Source organism: Schistocerca americana, chromosome 3 (assembly GCF_021461395.2).
Source record: "Schistocerca americana isolate TAMUIC-IGC-003095 chromosome 3, iqSchAmer2.1, whole genome shotgun sequence".
NCBI classification, from domain to species: domain Eukaryota; kingdom Metazoa; phylum Arthropoda; class Insecta; order Orthoptera; family Acrididae; genus Schistocerca; species Schistocerca americana.
The window spans coordinates 923,498,286-923,520,856 of NC_060121.1; the positions used below are offsets into that span (position 1 = coordinate 923,498,286).

The following is a 22,571-nucleotide window of genomic DNA, read 5'->3' on the forward strand; positions in this document are numbered from 1 at the left end:
TAAAAATGAACTGTGGACAGAGCAGGCTACAGGTAAGAAAAAATTATTGGAAGAATAATTGTGAGGTGTGAAACACACAAAAGATAAATTGAAAATGAAAAGAAACATGTAAATTTATAAAAATGTGCAGAGAATAACGGAGGTAATGAAAAAACCAGTGTTGATGTTATTTGGATATACTAACAGAATGAATAAAGGAACATCAGTAATTCAAAATATGCAACCGTGTTAAGGAAATAACGCAGTGAGTTTGGCCCATCTAAACCTGTCGTTTACTTATCCGCATGACAGCCATGGGTATCCTTACCAATGCTAACAGCAACATCGTGAGAAGCTTTTTAAGACTGTTTGAAGAAGATGGGGCTGTCTGTAAGAAAGAAGCAACGCTAGAAGACAGTGCAAAATGACCTACAGAAGACTGAATAATGGCGTAGTCTCTGGGGGTTGACCCTGAACGTAAATAAATGTAACATACTGGGCAAACATAGGAAAAGAAATCCACCACTGTACAACTACTCTGTTGATGACAAATTGCTGTATCGTAAAACATCTAGGAGTAATTGCTCTGAGGTATCTTAAGTGGAGCGACCAATAAGACAAATAGTAGAGAAAGCAGACTCCAGACTGATATTCATAGACTCCAGACTGATATTCATAGACTCCAGACTGATATTCATAGACTCCAGACTGAGATCCACACTCACCCACAAAAGGAGTGGCTTACAAGCTGCTTGTTCGACCGATTCTCGAGTATTGTTCGTCCGTCTGGGCGCCTTACCAGTCAGGAGTGATAGAAGAGGTGGAGAAGATGCAACGAACAGCGGCGCTTTCTTCACGGGATCGTTTAGTCGGCGCAAGAACATTACAGAGATATTCAACAAACTCCAGTGGCAGACACTACAAGACAGGCGTTATGCACCACGAAGAGGTTTTCTACTGAAATTTCGAGAGAGCACTTTCCGATAAGAGTCGGACAGCATACATCTCGCTAAATGACCGTGATAAAAAGTTCGATAAATTAGAGCTAATACAGAGGCTTACAGACAGGCAGGTTGGGGACGAAATAATGTGGAATTTTTTGAAAGATATTTCCGCCATTTGGCTGTTAATTTTTCTTTTATTTTACTCAATAGTAATTTCGCCTTTATAGCATTTCTCAAGTACATGTTGAAATGTTAAAGTACGTCTGATTGTCTGTAACATGTCATCGTCGAAAGAACGTATTTCTGGTCTTATAGACCAGTTGTCGTATTATATGAATACATATCGAAGATACATTAATAAGGCTGCATTGTGCACAGCGAAATACGATTAAAACCCAGTATAGCGTCCAGATTGAGGTTTTCACTCTGCAGCGGAGTGTGCGCTGACATGAAACTTCCTGGCAGATTAAAACTGTATACCGGACAGAGACTCGAACTCGGGACCTTTGCGCCGGCCGAAGTGGCCGTGCGGTTAAAGGCACTGCAGTCTGGAACCGCAAGACCGCTACGGTCGCAGGTTCGAATCCTGCCTCGGGCATGGATGTTTGTGACGTCCTTAGGTTAGTTAGGTTTAACTAGTTCTAAGTTCTAGGGGACTAATGACCTCAGCAGTTGAGTCCCATAGTGCTCAGAGCCATTTTTCGGGACCTTTGCCTTTCACGGGCAAGTTCGCAGAAGAGCTTCTGTGAAGTTTGAAAAGTAGGAGACGAGGTACTGGCGGAACTGAAGCTGTGAGGACGGGTCGCGAGTCGTGCTTGGGTAGCTCAGTTGGTAGAGGACTTGCCCGCGAAAGGCAAAGGTTCCGAGTTCGAGCCGGCCGAAGTGGCCGAGCGGTTCTAGGCGCTACAGTCCGGAACTGTGCGACCGCTGCGGTCGCAGGTTCGAATCATGCCTCGGGCATGGATGTGTGTGATGTCCTTAGGTTAGTTAGGTTTAAGTAGTTCTAAGTTCTAGGGGACTGATGACCTCAGAAGTTAAGTCCCATAGTGCTCAGAGCCTTCCGAGTTCGAGTCTCGGTCCGGCAAACAGTTTTAATCTGCCAGGAAGTTGCAGTATAGGGTATTTAACAGCCAATATATTCCTGTGACGTGCATTCGTCACTTCTGTTCATCAGCTGACGTTAACATATGTCAAACATCATACAAAAAAATGAAAAAAAAAGAAAAAGATGCCGACAAACGTCTTCCCAGGCGCCATTCGCGAGTGAAAAGACGGTAATGGTAATAGACGTACGCTCCGACACGCCACACACCACCAGGTGGTTTGAGGAGTATTGATGTAGATGTAAATCGTGGAACGCTGAATCGTAGTCGTGATACACGACGATAATGCCTGTGTTGAATTTAGACACGTCTTGGTAGGCCTATCTCCTTCTTACACAAGGCAGAATCCAATCTTCTCAGAAACGATCAACATTCAAATATGATTTGTGATTAAACAACCCGCTGCATAATCTTTCCTCGTGTACACGAAGTAGATGGCGTCACTCGTGGCTATGTAGACAACTGGTAATGACATGCATGTAGAACACTTCACGCCAATTTGAAGTTCGCTGTATACCCCATCGATGCTGTTGCAATTATAATGACCAACAGTGTAATTAAAAAAGCAACAAAATTATATTTCGCTGATGATAGAGTAAATGTTTTGAAAGGCCCTCCAGGGCATACGTGCACTTGGATGTTTGGTGCTGTGCTAGGTGCGTCGCGCAACTGCGCTAAACAGCAGACGGACGCGACTGCTGGCGTTCAGAGAGGCGGCGTGTGGTAATTGGAGGGTGTCTGTGGCGGGGGCGGCGCCCCACTCAGCGCTGGGGGCGGGTGTGGGGGTGGAGGTGGAGGCGGCAGCGAGCCGGAGGCCGGAATACCGACCGGCGCGGCGGCGCTTCATTACGCAACGACCGCAGGCAGCCCGCCGGGGGATCCGCGCTGGCAGCGTCGGCACGGCGGGGGTTGCACGGGCTGCCGCCGCGTTAACAAGTTGATTCAGCGTCCCAGAGGGCCGCGCCCAATCCCTGCCGCACAGTGCAGAGTTATTTCAGAGTGTATGCTTCAGCTGCACAGTGCCGTGGCAGTGTCTCGTGTCGATATCGTCTCAGCAAGAAGGATATAGCGTCACTCTGCAAAGGAGGCAGTTTATAGAACTCGCGAGCGTCCCATATTACAACGCACACTTTTTTATAAGAAACAGAGGATGGGGGAAAGGAAGGGAGGAAATGGATGGGAATCCGTGACTTACAACCGCACAGGACACTGTGGTAATGCAACGGCGAAAGATGAAAATTTGCGCCGGTCGCGGACTCGAACAAGGATTTACCGTTTCACATGATCGGTTGGCTTAACCGCTTCGGCCATTACGACACGGTCCCTGACCAACTCCAGTTTCCAACTTATCGCGTGCTGCAGTGCAGCGGCTCTCGTTGATTAACCCCCTATTCGCGAATTATTGATTCCTGTAGGAGTTTGGATAATATTAGTCGATCAGCTCTGAAACAAATTCCCCGGAGCCGTTGCGCTCTTTTGTCTGATCTGTCGGACATGCCCGGCAGAACAAGCACCGCTTATGCATATTAATTCCTGTAACAGCGTGACGGCTCCTTGATCCTTCTTGCAATGCGGATATACAAATATCGTCCGAAACCCTATGGGAATCGGTAATTTGCGAGTAGACGGTTAACGGACGAGGGACCGGGGCGGAATTATCCGAGTGCGATGGAAATCCGTAGATGTGATGTTCGTGTACAGACAAACAAATAAAACGACTACAATTACGGAAACATTGGATGACTTATTCAAGAGAAAGAGATTCACAAATCGAATCCATTCCTGCCAACATCGTCGACTAGTGGTATTGCTCCTATTCAAATCTCGAACGAGTCGCGATTACTCCACACAGGTTAGATGAGCCAGACTACACCACCCCTCGCAAATACTAACATTTGGGTCATCTATTTCCATGAACCATGGACCTTGCCGTTGGTGGGGAGGCTTGCGTGCCTCAGCGATACAGATAGCCGTACCGTAGGTGCAACCACAACGGAGGGGTATCTGTTGAGAGGCCAGACAAACGCATGGTTCTGAAGAGAGGCAGCAGCCTTTTCAGTAGTTGCAGGGGCAACAGTCTGGATGATTGACTGATCTGGCCTTGTAACATTAACCAAAACGGCCTTGCTGTGCTGGTACTGCGAACGGCTGAAAGCAAGGGGAAACTACAGCCGTAATTTTTCCCGAGGGCATGCAGCTTTACTGTATGGTTAAATGATGATGGCGTCCTCTTGGGTAAAATATTCCGGAGGTAAAATAGTCCCCCATTCGGATCTCCGGGCGGGGACTACTCAAGGGGACGTCGTTATCAGGAGAAAGAAAACTGGCGTTCTACGGATCGGAGCGTGGATTGGTTAGAAAATTTAAAAAGGGAAATGGATAGGTTAAAGTTAGATATAGTGGGAATTAGTGAAGTTCGGTGGCAGGAGGAACAAGACTTTTGGTCAGGCGAATACAGGGTTGTAAATACAAAGTCAAAAACGGGGTAATGCAGGAGTAGGTTTAATAATGAATAAAAAAATAGGAATGCTGGTAAGCTACTAGAAACAGCATAGTGAACGCATTATTGTGTCCAAGATAGACACGAAACCCACGCCTACTACAGTAGTAGAAGTTTATATGCCAACTAGCTCTGCAGATGACAAACAAATTGCAGAAATGTATGATGAAATAAAGGAAATTATTCAGATAGTGAAGGGAGACGAAAATTTAATAGTCATGGGTGACTGGAAATCGGTAGTAGGAAAAGGGAGAGAAGGAAACATAGAAGGTGAATATGGATTGGGGGTAAGAAATGAAAGAGGAAGCCGCCTGGTAGAATTTTGTGCAGAGCATAACTTAATCATAGCTAACACTTGGTTCAAGAATCATGAAAGAAGGTTATATACATGGAAAAACCCTGGAGATACTAAAAGGTATCAGATAGATTATATAATGGTAAGACTGAGATTTAGGAACCAGGTTTTAAATTGTAAGACATTTCCAGGTCCAGATGTGGACTCTGACCACAATCTATTGGTTATGAACTGTAGATTAAAACTGAAGAAATTGCAAAAAGGTGGGAATTTAAGGAGATGGGACCTGGATAGACTGACTAAACCAGAGGTTGTACAGCGTTTCGGGGAGAGCGTAAGGGAACAAATGGCAGGAATGGGAGAAAGAAATACAGTAGAAGAAGAATGGGTAGCTTTGAGGGATGAAATAGTGAAGGCAGCAGAGGGTCAAGTAGGTAAAAAGACGAGGGCTAGTAGAAATCCTTGGGTAACAGAAGAAATATTGAATTTAATTGATGAAAGGAGAAAATATAAAAATGCAGTAAATGAAGCAGGCAAAAAGGAATACAATCGTCTCAAAAATGAGATCGACAGGAAGTGCAAAATGGCTAAGCAGGGATGGCTAGAGGATAAATGTACGGATGTAGAGGCTTATCTCACTAGGGGTAAGATAGATACTGCCTACAGGAAAATTAAAGAGACCTTTGGAGAGAAGAGAACCACTTGCACGAATATCAAGAGCTCAGATGGAAACCCAGTTCTAAGCAAAGAAGGGAAATCAAAAAGGTGGAAGGAGTATATAGAGGCTCTAGACAAGGGCGATGTACTTGAGGACAATATTATGGAAATGGAAGAGGATGTAGATGAAGATGAAATGGGAGATATGATACTGCGCGAAGAGATCGACAGAGCACTGAAAGACCTGAGTCGAAACAAGGCCCCGGGAGTAGACAACATTCCATTACAACTACTGACGGCCTTGGGAGAGCCAGTCCTGACAAAACTCTACCATCTGGTGAGCAAGATGTATGAGACAGGCGAAATACCCTCAGACTTCGAGAAGAATATAATAATCCCAACCCAAAGAAAGCAGGTGCTGACAGATGTGAAAATTACCGACCTATCAGTTTAATACGTCACGGCTGCAAAATACTAACGCGAATTCTTTACAGACGAATGAAAAAACTAGTAGAAGCCGACCTTGGGGAAGATCAGTTTGGATTCCGTAGAAATATTGGAACACGTGAGGCAACACTGACCCTACGGCTTATCATAGAAGCTAGATTAAGGAAAGGCAAACCTACGTTTCTAGCATTTGTAGACTTAGAGAAAGCTTTTGACAATGTTGACTGGAATACTCTCTTTCAAATACTGAAGGTGGCAGGGGTAAAATACAGGGAGCGAAAGGCTGTTTACAATTTGTATAGAAACCAAATGGCAGTTATAAGAGTTGAGTGGCATGAAATGGAAGCAGTGATTGGGAAGGAAGTGAGACAGGGTTGTAGCCTCTCCCCGATGTTATTCAATCTGTATATTAAGCAAGCAGTGAAGGAAACAAAAGAAAAATTCGGAGTAGGTATTAAAATCCATGGAGAACAAATAAAAACTTTGAGGTTTGCGGATGACATTGTAATTCTGTCAGAGACATCAAAGGACTTGGAAGAGCAGTTGAACGGAATGGATTGTGTCTTGAAGGGAGGATGTAAGATGAACATCAACAAAAGCAAAACGAGGATAATGGAATGTAGTCGAATTAAGTTGGGTGATGTTGAGGGTATTAGATTAGGAAATGAGACGCTTAAAGTAGTAAATGAGTTTTGCTATTTGGGGAGCAAAATAACTGATGATGGTCGTAGTAGAGAGGATATAAAATGTAGTCTGGCAATGGGAAGGAAAGCGTTTCTGAAGAAGAGAAATTTGTTAACATCAGGTATTGATTTAAGTGTTAGGAAGTCGTTTCTGAAAGTATTTGTATGGAGTGTAGCCATGTATGGAAGTGAAACATGGACGATAAATAGTTTAGACAAGAAGAGAATAGAAGCTTTCGAAATGTGGTGCTACAGAAGAATGCTGAAGATTAAATGGGTAGATCACATAACTAATGAGGAGGTGTTGAATAGGATTGGGGAGAAGTTTGTGGCACAACTTGACTACAAGAAGGGATCGGTTGGTAGGATCGGTTGGTAGGACATGTGTTGAGGCATCGAGGGATCACCAATTTAGTATAGGAGGGCAGCGTGGAGGGTAAAAATCATAGAGGGAGACCGAGAGATGAATACACCAAGCAGATTCAGAAGGATGTACGTTGCAGTAGGTGCTGGGAGATGAAGAAGCTTGCACAGGATAGAGTAGCATGGAGAGCTGCATCAAACCAGTCTCAGGACTGAAGACCACAACAACAACAACAACATGTCAAGTGTACTAGTTTAGAACATGCTCCCAGCTCGAGCAACTTTAATTTCGATGAAATTTATGCAGACTGAACTTGATGGACGTCCACAACATTCTGTACAGTTTCAGGTTCAGCTGGTACCGCCGTGCCCGGTGGATGAGCGGTCCTGGGCGCCTTGCCAAGGTTCGCACGACTCTGTCCGTCGGAGGTTCGAGTCCTCCCTCGGGCATGGGTGTGTGTTTGTGTTCTCCTTACCGTAAGTTAATTTAAGTTAGATTAAGTAGTGTGTCTGATTTACCGTTACCGATGACCACAGCAGTTTGGTCCCATAGGAACTTGCCACAATTTTCCAGTTATCTGGTACTGGAGTCATTCTTGTGAAGAGGCCGAAAAGTCACGAACTAATCTTCAAGCTGGGCTGGCCACTGTTCCTAATCTAAAAGAGCTAGCCGCTTGTTCCGCTTGTTTCTGGACATAGTGGAAAAATTTTTTGTGCTCAACACGTAAATGACGCAAGAAAAGTTCAGAAAGCAATGCTTGTGGGATAATCTCAGTTCAAAATGGGTAACAGATCATGTTGTGACAAATTTGTCCTCTGGTTTAACAAGGCAAAAGTAGTGAGGAGAGATCACTAATGTCTGTCTGGCCGTTAGATATTTCATAAATTAGGGCCTAGTTTGCGTGTTTAATAACGGTGCTACAGTCCCCTAAATTTGCTAAAAAATATGAATGTACCAAGTTATAGCCATGTTGGAAGTTACGTCTCTCAAAATGGACACCTACCACATTACATGCACTAACACCAGTCAACAGAGCACATATCATTCTACCAGAAATACCTATTTCCATTTAGGTGTCTCTTTGTGTAAGGTGCAAAAATTTCTCCTAAAGTACTGTATTACAAGACATCGTTCAAACTCAGTGAGATGTTGATAATGGCTTCTTTATCGCCTTAAAAGCATTCTTCACTAGCATCGACTCACCGCGTCCAGTCTCAGAGCTAACTAATGCTCACGACTGTTACAGTTTACATCCTCGCAGCATTAGTCTTAGTTGTTGTTGTTGTTGTTGTTTAGTAACACAAGACTCGTCTGATGCAGCTTTCCTCGTTAGTCATTTTTGTGAAACTCTCTTCATCCCTTCACAGCTACTGCAATATACAGGTTGGTTGTGATTACACTTTCACTACTTGAGCCAATATTTACCGGCTGCCCAGCTTTATAGCAATGACGTACGCACTGTGCGTAACAGGATTTACGTTGTTAGTGGTGTTGGTGTCATGACTTGCCGTTAGGCGCCGTAGGGTTGAAACACATGCATCAGTGTACATTACAATTGCGCACAGTCGACATGGATTTGTATGAGGTGAGCAGGGCTTTACTCGCACAGCTATTTAGTCAAGAGAACACCAATTGTGATATTGCTCTTCGCGAGTACTGAGACATTAAAGAAATACAGAAAGGTCCTCTTTCCGCACCGAAGTTAAAGAACATGATGCGGAAGCTCGAATTAACTGGCAAGGTGGGAATTTCTCCTGGGAGAGTTCAACGACCAATAGCGCCAGAAATTGTTAAAAAAAAATACTGTTCCTATGGCTGAGAATGTTGCATGCAGTGTGTGATCTTCAAGCAGTGCACGAGCTGTGTCACGGCAGCTGAACATTCCATGGTCTACCGTTCGAAAAATGTTGCAGACAGTAGAAAAAGGGAATGTCTAATGTGATTCCGGAGTGACGTGGATGTAGATTGTCGCTACATTGAACAACGTTTGTAACCTGAAACATAAACATGGTACGCAATCAACAAATGTTATCCGCTCATGTGGAAATGAAAATGAGTTTCTTTCAATGGTTTATTCGCAATTTCTCTTCCGCATGTCCTTTCGAATGTTTCCACACAGTTGCACTGTCATAGGTACCCTAAGGTAGAGGGTTTGATGCTTCAGGTTTTCTACATATTTCCCCACTCACTTGAGTACAACGCACAGAAAGTTCATACAACTCATGTGAAACTGACAGAAAAGTCTTTCTTTGGGATCTTATTCAACTCGCGCTTCACACTGATTAGAATTTCGGTATGTCGTCAAAAGTATCGACCCTTCATATGAAGTTCTACACCTTGTCGTCTTGTGGTAGGTTATTACAGAAAGCACCAAGCCTCTTTACCTATGATAACTTTTTCATGAAAAGAAAAGTCCACGTTTTCAATTTCAGCCGATGCAGGAGTAGGCGCATCATCGTTTTTGTTCTGGAGTCTAAGCGTGCGACGAAAACTTGGCACACACTTATCTCGTCTTCAAAACATTATGGAGAATATCTTGAACGCTTGATTCGGAGTTGTTGCTCCACTGCGAGTTGTGACACTACTACGTGGGCACACCAACGCCAGCACTTCTGCTACTAAACACGGCCTGCTCATAGCTGACTGGCGCATCTGTTGTTTACAGTTGTTATTTCAAGCTGCCACCGTAGCTAATGGACGGCCACCGCTTATATGCCAGGAGTAAAATCAGTTTCAGAATGGCCTTGGCCTCACTCTACAGCTTTCGTCCTTCCCCTCTCCCCCAACTTCCCTCCTTGACTCCTCATGATGGACCCCATGTCACAACATTACAGAAAAATAACAACAGAGAAGAGTTAGTAACACATTTATATTCCATGTTAAATTTTTCGTAAGACGCTTTTCTTACTGTTACCAGTCTTCATTTTACATCTCCTCTACTTCGGCCGTCGTCATTTTCCTGCCGAAATATTTTATCTCAAACTAATTCCCTCAGCATCACCTGATCACATTCTACTACATTCCATTGCCCTAGTTTTATTTTTGTTGATGTTCTCATACAATCTCTTTTAGAGAAACTATATTTCTTTTCAACTGCTCTTCGAAGTTCTTCGCTGTCTCTGACAGAAGTGCTATGTCATCGGCAAATCTTGAATTTTTATTTCTTCTGTCTGACCTTTAATTTCCTTTCCAAATTTGTCTTTGGTTTCCTTTACTACTTGCTAAATGTATAGATTAATATCATCGGCGACAGGCTACACCCCTCTCTCACTCGCTTCTCAACTTCTACTTCCATTTCAAGTCCTTCGACTCTTACAATTGCAGTGTGTTTCTGTACATGTTGAACGAGCCTTTCGCTCTCTGTTCTTTACCCCTCCGCCGTTCATAATTTCGAAGAACGTATCCATTCAATAATTTCGAAAGCTTTCTGTAACTGTGCAAATGCTATAAACGTAGGTTTGCCTTTCGTCAGTCTATAATGTAAGGTAAGTAACAGAGTCAGTAATGTTTCGCGTGTTTGTTCATTACTGAGAAATCCAAACTAATCTTCCTCACGGACGGCTGCCACTAATCGTTCGCTTCTTCTGTAAATAATTTGTGTCTGTATTACGCAACGCTGACTTCATAACCTGGTGCTTCTGTAATATTCATAGCTGCCAGCACCTGCTTTGTTTGTCATTGGAATTATTTCATTGTTCTTGATGTCTATCTGTATTTCACCTGACTCTTACGTGCAACCGACGATATTTAATTATTACAAACCAGTTTAAATCGGTCGGTATACTGCATTTCTAATTGTAAGTTTGCAGCTTATCTGAATCATCGTCTGCTGAACACATTCTGTAGACGAAGGATTTAGATGTCGATCATGAGCACAATTTAATACAACGCTGTGTGTTATTTAAACGGTAATTTTCGTAAATTACAGCTTTCTTTCGTAGATGTCGAAACGGATTTTGTGAAATTTTCTGCAGAATATTAGTTCAACATTGAGAAGTCGTGTCACAAGCTATCGTCACGTCTTTCACACAGCTAAATGTTAGCCACATAGTTTATGAAATGCACGTTAATTCACTATAACGTTAAATCACGATAACGTGCTACACTCCTTAACGTAATTAGTGATGCATGTCACTGATTTCGTAGCACACCGTGAACCGAATATTACAGTGACTGGAGTGTACTAGAATAGCGTTCAATTTGCTTTGTGGCAGCTGGTACAACAGGAGCAGGTTGTACGTCTAAAATCGCCATCTTTTCAGAGATCTACTGCCTCCAGGATACTACGCACTCTACACAATATAGTGCCATTCAATGCCGAGCTGATAATAATGTCAATACAAAAATTGAAAAAAAAATTTGTAATTTTGACACTATTCTGTAACTGTTTACCACAAAATAATTACACTGCCTCAAAAAGAAATTGAAGCACGCAGAAGGGGAAGAGGAAACGAAATAAAATTTCACACTTGAGACGCTATACGTCGTTATTTCAGTGATTACGAAATCGAGTCATATTTACAACGGACTTGGAAGTATGAGCCCACTTATCAGCATGTCGTTGCTCCAGACAGGCCTGGGTGTATGCACTGATTCGGTGTGGAATGGTGTCACAAAGCCATTGTGTTATCTCGTGAGGCAAGCTGGCCATAAATGTTGTAACTGGTCCCTCATATAGTGGATAGTAGCGCTGGGATGGAGATGATGTCTGAGCTGAACCCTCACGTGCTATATCGGGGACAGATATCGGAACCTTGCTGGCCTTGGCAGTACCTCAACGTCACACAGACAGTTCATAGAGAGCCATGCCATGTGTGAACGAGGACCGTGCTGGTCAAAAATGATGCCACGGTACTTTAGCACGAGAGGTAACACATGAGTGCGCAGGACGTCTGTCTGCCATCCGAGTTCCTTCAATCGGTACAAGGAGTGACCGGGAATCGAACCCCACGACTTCAAGGTCAACAGTGTCGTACTCTCCAACACATCGGATGAATGGCACCTCTCTACAAGCAACAGCCATTGTCATATGCAGAAGTGAAGAACCGCGATCATCGCTAACCGTAATGCGACGCTATCCATCGGCAGTCCAGGGTTCCCAGTCACCGCACACCCTAACACAGCCGTTTGTGCTGTGGCGTTACTGACAGTCTATACACGGAACAATATTCCCCTGTCAGGCTGCTGCTAATCTCTGACCATTGGGGCAGGATGGCACAGAATGTTGTAAGGAGTCAATAACTTATTCTCGGATGCCAGGAGCGGGCATAAAGGCGTTACGATTTTCTGGGTGCAGAATACGGCGATCCTCGCTCGTGGGTGTCAGACGTGGTCGGTGGAAAACCGGAAGACTTTATGCCTGCCCTCACGTTCCCATGCAGTCCAACACTGGGCCACTGGCACATCTGAATACCTCATAAATCTGGATACTGCACGACCCGACCAGCTGGCCGAACGGAGGTCCACCCAGCGTATGACAATGTTCACGCCCCTAATATACCCTAACAGCCCTGTTAACACTCTGCCGTCCGGAGACATCACAGTGGTGTCGTGCGTAAAATAGCGGTCAACGGCCGGCGACACCACAGTGGTGTCGTGAGCATAGTGTCGCTCAGTGGCCGGCGACACCACAGTGGTGTAGTGAGTATAGTATCGCGCAGTGGCCGGCTACAGCACTTTAGTATCTTTTACATTCTGTTGGTGTTTTGTTTAGGTAACAATAAGTTACACAGGTCCACAAGTTCTTTGTATTTATAAGTACCTGTGCCCTTTCATCATGGTAGACGAAAGAGACGGTACGATTATTTACGATGAATGCGTGGAGCAAAACTTGGAGGTTGCCAGTACATCACGTACGTCTCATCATTATTCGGGTGACAGACTTTCGGGTCACATAAAGCAACACCAACTAACAAGCCTACGTATTTCCCAGAGGAATAAAAGGAAACGAAGAAACCGCCATGTACGGTCCAAAAACAAAAAAAAAGAACAACAAACTTAATGTGCAAGTCTTATGGAGTTGCGTTACATCTTGGATACTACTTTGCTGCATATCATATGAAAGAGAAATTCTAAGCCCCAGAGATAATGCAAATAAACAGATATGTGAAACAAACAAATTTAGTATTTATTTACGTATGTATATTTTCGAAATTTCGTAACAGTAGGGGAACAGGGTTGATAACTTATGAGACCTAACGATGAGATTAGTAAAACGTAACAATTTCCGATAATCTCAAGAACGGCCGGCGACAAGCCAAGTAATCCGAATTAGCGCTGCCGGCGCCGAGCAAATAAATTTGTACAAGACGTGCGGACGGCAAAGTGTTAACAACACTACAGACGGACAGCGCTAATGCATTCTGGTGGCTGGTCTAATGGACACAGAGAATTTACATTTCTTGTCATTCACACACATGCCAACATGCCAATGGTGCGTGCATCTATGAAGCTACATTGATATCCGACCATATCTTATGGATGCTTCACTTTTTGTATCAGGTGGTATATTACTGCCGAGTTTCGCACATACATATCCACTTTGAGAAAGCCCTCATCCGCAAAGCCAATACTACTATTGATATGGGCGTATACAAAGAGTGTAATGGATGTACACTCATACTCATAAATTAAGGATAATTGCAGATTGTGGTGCCACACAGCGTGGCACTACACGAAACTGGCGCTAATAGCATGGGCACATAGGGAACACACACAACACAGATCTGGTAGTCCATGGTATTGGTGATAAGTTGAGAAAACCGTATCGAACCACATGTGCTACAAAACGCCACTGTTTCCTGCGCATGTACCACGACATCAGTATGGGATATGATCACCATGCACACGTACACAGGCCGCACAACGGGTTAGCATACTCTGGATCAGGTGGTCGAGCAGCTGCTAGAGTATAGCCTTCCCTTCTTGCACCAGTGCCTGTCGGAGCTCCTGAAGTGTCATAGGGGTTTGAAGACGTGCAGCGATACGTCGACCGAGAGCATCCCAGACGTGCTCGATGGGTTTAGGTCTGGAGAACAGGCAGGCCGCTCCATTCGGATGATACCTTCTGTTTCGAGGTACTGCTCCACGATGGCAGCTCGGTGGGGCCGTGCGTTATCATCCATCAGGAGGAAGGTCGGACCCATTGCAACCCTGAAAAGGCGGACATACTGATGCAAAACGACGTCGCGATAAACCTGACCTGTTACAGTTCCTCTGTCACATACATGCAGAGGTGTACGTACATCAATCATAATCCCACCCCACACCATCAAACCACGACCTCCACACAGGTCCTTTTCAGGGACGTTAAGGAGTTGGTTTCTGGTTCCTGGTTCACGCCAGATGAAAACCCGGCGAGAATCACGGTTCAGACTATACCTGGACTCGTCCATGAACATAACCTGGGACCACTGTTCCAATGACCATGTACTGTGTTCTTGACGCCAGACTTTACAGGTTCTCCTGTGACCAGAGGTCTGTGGAATGCGCCTTGCAGGTCTCCGGGCGAATAAACCGTGTCTATTCAGTCGTCTGTAGACTGTGTGTCTGGAGACAACTGTTCGAGTGACTGCGGTAAGATCCAGAGCGAGGCTACCTGCAGCACTCCGGGGCCGACTGCAGGCACTGATGGTGAAATATTGGTCGTATTGTGGTGTTGTACACTGTGGACGTCCCGTACTGTAGCGCCTGGTCACGTTTTCTGTCTGTCGGAATCGTTTCCGTAATCTTGAGATCACACTTCGTGGCACACGGTGGGCCCGTACTACGACCTGCTGTGTTTGACCAGCTTCCAGTCGCCCTAGTATCCTACCCCTCATAACGCCATCAATACGTGTTCTTTGAGCCATTTTCAACACACAGTCACCATTAGCACGTCTGAAAACGTCTGCACACCTACTCGTTGCACCGTATCTGACACGCACCAACACACCTCTGCTTATGTGGACTGCTGCCAGCGCTACAATGCGACGGCCGCAGGTCAAATGCACCGCATGGTCATACCCCGAGGTGATTTAAACCCGCAAACCGCCCACTAGAGCGTTGTTCACCGCATATGAGCATTATCCTTAATTTATGAGCATGAGTGCAAGTGTAGATACTCTCGTATGAGGTACCTTAATATGTACATACATTATTGCGTTGGGCTTTTCTCTGCGTCTAACAGTCTTCTTGCAAACACGTCACGTAACTTACTGCTTGATGTTCTGAGCACGGTCGTAACTGCACCATTAAGTGGACTACCAAAAATGGCTCTGAGCACTATGGGACTTAACAGCTATGGTCATCAGTCCCCTAGAATTTAGAACTACTTAAACGTAACTAACCTAAGGACATCACACAACACCCAGTCATCACGAGGCAGAGAAAATCCCTGACCCCGCCGGGAATCGAACCCGGGAACCCGGGCGCGTAAGTGGACTACCCCTATCAATTTTGACTAAGCGTTCTGTGTCCAGACATCCACGTTTCAACGCCTGGCACGCTGCCCAGGGGTAAATACAGTAATGGCTTGCATTTGCTACGTGTGCTTGCAGGTACTAAACAACCTAATCGTTATTATTATTATTAATCTGCAAAAGACTTAGATACTGATGAAATGCCGTTCAGTACCCCGTCCTCAGACATCTGCACTTATACCCAGTACACACAGGCCTTGAGCACTAAGTGGGGTGTAATGAGGGCAGCAGTGCACCGACCTCTGCGGCGATGTAGGCGGGGATGACGCTGAGCAGCAGCTGCTCCTGCTGCTCCTTCTCGCACTCCAGCTTGATGCGGGACTCGATGCAGGTGCGCGTGCCCTCGAACGTGTGCTGGTGCGCCGCCTCCGTCATGTGTCGGTAGTAGAGGCCCGTGCCGCCCGCGCACGCCAGCAGCAGCGCCTCCGCCAACAGCTGCAACAACACAACATGTAAGTAGGCTGTTTAGGTTTTTATGTTGGTAACGCCACGTAGCGCTCTGTATGAAAATCACTGGCTGTGCTGTGTAGCGCTCTGTGGCTGGTTTGCATTGTTGTTGCCTATTGTAGTGATGGGCAGTTGGCTGTTAACAGCGCGTAGCGTTGCGCAGTTGGAGGTGAGCCGCCAGCAGTGGTGGATGTGGGAAGAGAGATGGCGGAGTTTTGAGAGCGGTTGATCTGGACGTGTGTCCATCAGAGAGAGTAATTTTGTAAGACTGGATGTCATGAACTGATATATATACACTCCTGGAAATAAGAACACCGTGAATTCATTGTCCCAGGAATGGGAAACTTTATTGACACATTCCTGGGGTCAGATCATGATCACACTGACAGAACCACAGGCACATAGACACAGGCAACAGAGCATGCACAATGTCGGCACTAGTACAGTGTATATCCACCTTTCGCAGCAATGCAGGCTGCTATTCTCCCATGGAGACGATCGTAGAGATGCTGGATGTAGTCCTGTGGAACAGCTTGCCATGCCATTTCCACCTGGCGCCTCAGTTGGACCAGCGTTCGTGCTGGACGTGCAGACCGCGTGAGACGACGCTTCATCCAGTCCCAAACATGCTCAATGGGGGACAGATCCGGAGATCTTGCTGGCCAGGGTAGTTGACTTACACCTTCTAGAGCACGTTGGGTGGCACGGGATACATGCGGACGTGCATTGTCCTGTTGGAACAGCAAGTTCCCTTGCCGGTCTAGGAATGGTAGAACGATGGGTTCGATGACGGTTTGAATGTACCGTGCACTATTCAGTGTCCCCTCGACGATCACCAGTGGTGTACGGCCAGTGTAGGAGATCGCTCCCCACACCATGATGCCGGGTGTTGGCCCTGTGTGCCTCGGTCGTTTGCAGTCCTGATTGTGGCGCTCACCTGCACGGCGCCAAACACGCATACGACCATCATTGGCACCAAGGCAGAAGCGACTCTCATCGCTGAAGACGACACGTCTCCATTCGTCCCTCCATTCACGCCTGTCGCGACACCACTGGAGGCGGGCTGCACGATGTTGGGGCGTGAGCGGAAGACGGCCTAACGGTGTGCGGGACCGTAGCCCAGCTTCATGGAGACGGTTGCGAATGGTCCTCGCCGATACCCCAGGAGCAACAGTGTCCCTAATTTGCTGGGAAGTGGCGGTGCGGTCCCCTACGGCACTGCGTAGGATCCTACGGTCTTGGCGTGCATCCGTGCGTCGCTGCGGTCCGGTCCCAGGTCGACGGGCACGTGCACCTTCCGCCGACCACTGGCGACAACATCGATGTACTGTGGAGACCTCACGCCCCACGTGTTGAGCAATTCGGAGGTACGTCCACCCGGCCTCCCGCATGCCCACTATACGCCCTCGCTCAAAGTCCGTCAACTGCACATACGGTTCACGTCCACGCTGTCGCGGCATGCTACCAGTGTTAAAGACTGCGATGGAGCTCCGTATGCCACGGCAAACTGGCTGACACTGACGGCGGCGGTGCACAAATGCTGCGCAGCTAGCGCCATTCGACGGCCAACACCGCGGTTCCTGGTGTGTCCGCTGTGCCGTGCGTGTGGTCATTGCTTGTACAGCCCTCTCGCAGTGTCCGGAGCAAGTATGGTGGGTCTGACACACCGGTGTCAATGTGTTCTTTTTTCCATTTCCAGGAGTGTATATAATGACTTTTGAACACTATTAGGGTAAATACATTGTTTGTTCTCTATCAAATTCTCTCATTTGCTAATTATGCCTATCAGTAGTTAGTGCCTTCAGTAGTTAGAATCTTTTATTTAGCTGGCAGCATTGGCGCTCACTGTATTGCAGTAGTTCGAGTAATGAAGATTTTTGAGAGGTAAGTGATTCATGAAAGGTATAGGTTATTGTTAGTCAGGGCCATTCTTTTGTAGGGATTATTAAAAGTCAGATTGCGTTGCGCTAAAAATATTGTGTGTCAGTTTAGTGATGATCAGAATAAGTAAATAGAGAAATGTCTGAGTACGTTCAGTTTTGCTCAGCTGTTTGAAAATCAAATAACGTAAGGGGTTTACCAGCACAATCATTCATAAATTTTGCTAAGGGGATGTTTCAAACACACCACACGCCGTGCCCTCATTCCAGTCACACGTCAACGCACAAAAGTGTGCGTCAGCTGCAAGACTTTACGACGGGGCGTCCGCAGTCTAAGCTTCGAGTGTATGTTCGCAGCGCCCATCGCAAGCGGGTTGTGGGACGTTATCTTCTCGGAACAGCTGAGTGCATAGCCAACCATGAAACACTCTTTGGGACTGCAGGCTTCCTCGGCGAATTTCATTGATGAAATCTTCCTGGATATACAGGCGTGTCGTTGTCTCGTTTTGTTGAAACGTTTCGAATAGCTCCTTGTCCGTCATTGGACTCTTGGCGTAGGAGTCTGCGGTTAAACGGCTATAAAGGAAAGAACTGGACAGTCTGCCTGAAGATGAATAGTGAGACAGTCGTCAAAACAGTGCGCCAACGCGACGCCACGACTGAGTCGATAATCCGAGAAGATTTCATAAACGTAAACGTTATGTTTTAGACTCGATTACAGGACAAATAATTGACAAAGCAGCCATGTTAATATTCTAGGTGGTAGAGGGCGATCAAATTGAATTTTCGGAGAAAAACCAATTCGTTAGCAGTTGTAAATACATGTAAACACGTAATCCATTGTTGAAACTGAATTCTACTTTCTGCTTTTGGTTACTGATATATGTAGCACTTTGTGCTTTTTATATTGAATGCTATTAGAGACTCTCTCTCTCTCTCTCTCTCTCTCTCTCTCTCTATATATATATATATATATATATATATATATATATATATATATATATATATATATGGGGTGAGACGGCCATTGCGGCCATTGACCCTTTCCATGAAGATGCGCAACCAGTCCCGAATTCCACGAGAATCACCAATCACTGCGAGTAGTGATGATAATGCGCAGGGACACTACGTCAGTAATATGTGCTCAAGTTGGGATTTTGGATCGGTCAGGGACAGTGGACGGTTATCCGAGGCCGTCAAGACGACAGTTAGCAAGAAACGGAAAAATCCGCGCACAAATTTTCGACTTTCAAATTCAAATGGTTCAAATGGCTCTGAGTACTATGGGACGTAACATCTATGGTCATCAGTCCCCTAGAACGTAGAACTACTTAAACCTAACTAACCTAAGGACATCACACAACACCCAGTCATCACGTTTTCGACTTTCCCCACCGGTTAATTTCAATGTCGTTGTTCTTTTGAATAAAAATACGGAATCTTCATTGCAGTGACTTACTGATACGAATTAATTCGTACAAAACATGAAACAGAGACTTATAACAGTTATTGGCATTGCTATTCCCGTACACATACGTTTGTCTTGTTGATACACAGTGAATTTACGCTACCACAACCAAACTTTAATCTTCCAAACTAACCTAGACCTCAGGCTATGCTACAAATCTGACTGCAGCCACAACTTAAATGTTGCTCAAATGGTTGAAATGGCTCTGAACACTATGGGACTTAACTTCTGAGGTCATCAGTCCCCTAGAATTTAGAACTACTTAAACCTGACTAACCTAAGAACATCAGACACACCCGTGCGCGAGGCAGGATTCGAACCTGCGACCGTGGCGGTCTCGCGGTTCCAGACTGTAGCGCCTAGAACCGCTCGTCCACTCCGGCCGGCTTAAATGCTGCCTTTAAGAGGAAATTATTAATGGCATTTCAACGTACCAAGCAACAGAGCTGTATATATCCAGGAAAAAAACCCTCGTATACAGAAAAAGTAGAAAATAAAGGTCGAGATGTCCGCTGCATGACAATAGTTCTTTTGTATCTGTCAGGATTATCCAAATTCCGTATCTGATAAGAAATCAAATGGTTCAAATGGCTTTGAGCACTATGGGACTTAACATCTGAGGTCTTCAGTGCCCTAGAACTTAGAACTACTTAAATCTAACTAACCTAAAGACATCACACACATCCATGCCCGAGGCAGGATTCGAACCTGCGACCGTAGCGGTCGCGCGGTTCCAGACTGAAGCTCCTAGAATCGCTCGGCCACTCCGGCCGGCCAGTCGTATCAATCCGTCACCGAACCGGTGTTTTAGACGAATTCATTATTATGTATTTCGATGTAAACAGCGTTACACTGCGAAACATTTTGTTAACAGGAACGCCTAAATGAGGCAAAAGCAGAATTGGGCCGTCCACAATACGCAAGTAATTCGTATATCAGGGGTGCAAAGACGTATCAGTTTAACAGCTGCTCATTGGCTGCCAAACGGCATCCTCACTTTCGTTGGCCCCCACTTGGCACGAAGGCACATGGCCAATACCTGCCCTACACAGCGGCCGAGCGAGGGGGCGCAGTGGTTAGCACGCTGGACTTCCATTCGAGAGAACGACGATACGAATCCGTTCCTCACCAACTTAAATTAGGGTTTGCCTGAGATCCCTAAATCCCTCCAGGCAAATGCTCGAATGGTTCTTTTGCCCGCTCGGTTGGCCGTGCGGTCTGACGTACGGCTTTCCGGGCGGGAAGGAGCGCCCCGGGTTCACGGGTTCGATTCCCGGCGGGGTCAGGGATTTTCTCTGCCTCGTGATGGCTGGGTGTTGTGTGCTGTCCTTAGGTTAGTTAGGTTTAAGTAGTTCTAAGTTCTAGGGGACTGATGACCATAGATGTTAAGTCCCATAGCGCTCAGAGCCATTTGAACCTGGGAAGGATCGCCTGCTCCCCGGCACGAATCCGGCTGGTGGACTTGGTGTCGAGGTCCGGTGAACCGGCCAGTCTGTGGATGAATTTTAGGAGGTTTTCCATCTGCCTCGGGGAAAGCGAGCTGGTTCCCTTTATTCCGCCTCAGTTACACTATGTCGGTGATTGCTGCGCAAACAAGTTTTCCACGTACGCGTACACCACCATTACTCTACCACGCAAACATACAGGTTACACTCGTTTGGCGTGAGACGTTCCCTGGGGGGTCCACCGGGGGCCAAACCGCACAATAACCCTGGGTTTGGTGTGGGGCGGCGGAGGGATGAAGTGGACTGCGGTAGTCGTCGTGGGGTTGCGGACCACTGCGGCGGGAACGGAGCCTCTCCGTCGTTTCTAGGTCCCTGGTTAACATACAACATACAACGTGTAACGCCGGAAGTGCATATACTCCTATTTCCATCTATTGTACTATTATTTTTTTTCCTTGTTTTGTTACCTCAAGATATGACATTTCTGTCTCTTTATATATTGTAATTGTTTTACTGTTTGTATATATATATTTATGCACTCATGTCGATGTATAATTGGTTTGTTTCGTAAATATTATTTGTATTTTTACGCTGGGTCTTGCCTAGGGAAAACTGCTATCGAACGATTACGTCGATAGGTCGTGTGACGAATCAAAGTGTGTAGGATCTTTGGTAGTGTTAACTCTGCCGCGTGGAGCGCGGGCAGAACAGGGGGAGTCTGGCGGGAGTAGCGAGTGGAGCAGGTGTTGTGTGACGCTCCCGCGAGTTGCCGCGCTTTCGGGGTTTGGCAGCATGTAATTGCGCTCGACTCGCGATGATAGTTTCTGACATGGTGCCGCGGACGGGAAGCATTAGCTGGCGCACATCAAGAGCCCGTTTCGCCTGGTGACCGTGTCGAGAAGAAGGCGCGCCAACATCCAGCTTCTGCAACAGCGACGGCCGACAATGAGTGACTGTCGCCACCTCCTCGATCGACGGCTTCAAACCTTCAATCAACCAACAAGGAAGACTAAAAGCACGTAAAGTTTCAGAACTGTATGGCAGACCTCAGCTTTTCAAATTGTTCCGTTTGCCTCGCAAAATTACAGCAACGTAGCATGAACCTTTGTTGCTCATTGTCCCAATTGCATTGCCAAGCAGGGTCCCTTCCTTTTCCGAAATGAACCCGAGTGTCGTTGAAATTCAAACGCCAGCATTAAAATAATATAATTAGATTTCACTGCTTTAATTTCAAAGTTCAGTAGCTGGCTACAATATTTAGGTTACACGAGCACAAATTTAGAGTGCGAGTTTTGTTAGCATATTTTAGCTTACCTGTGACTGCAGCTCAGCTTGGTACGTACTAAATTTTACTATTGTTAATAGTTCAGAATCATTTAATTCAAGTTCAAAGTTAAATCTCTTGTTTCTAAATTGCGTAGAGTCAAGTTGCTTTTGAAATGATTGTTGAGGTAGTCCAAGACTAACCGTATTTTACTGGATTTCGATGTGCTTCAGAAAGAAAGCTCACTATTAACTTCAGTCACTAAATTGACTTTCGATTTTCCGGTTTTATTAATTCTTTTGCTAAATTAAGTCAGAGTGTAGCGAAATTTATTACTTCTCACAAACTTTCAGTTTTCACACTACACGTGTCAACCTTCAGTTGCCACGCTTCTAGTGTTAATTATATGTGTAATAACCTTTCTTTTTCAGTTACTATAGTAATTGTCCTTAGGACTGGCGACCGTGATTTCCCCCAAATCTCAAATATCTAATTACCGCTAGTTAATTGTTAACGTAACGGCCGCACATTTACTTTCTTTATTAACTTTACCCCTTTTCAAAATTAATTTCCACCAGTTTCATTTGCATTTTTCCTTTCATTTAGATGTAACCCTTTCCTCCCTCTTTACCGATA

The 22,571-nt window shown here is 45.6% G+C and overlaps 1 protein-coding gene across 2 annotated transcripts in view; it reads right to left on the minus strand.

The window, feature by feature from the left end:
* Positions 1-22,571, minus strand: part of LOC124606332 (adenylate cyclase type 2) — a 338,520-nt gene that overhangs the window by 276,080 nt on the left and 39,869 nt on the right. For both annotated transcript variants that reach the window (XM_047138315.1, XM_047138314.1), the window contains exon 2: positions 15,672-15,866. In XM_047138315.1, coding sequence (XP_046994271.1) covers positions 15,672-15,866 — 195 coding nt within the window. The remainder of the gene's footprint in view (positions 1-15,671; positions 15,867-22,571) is intronic.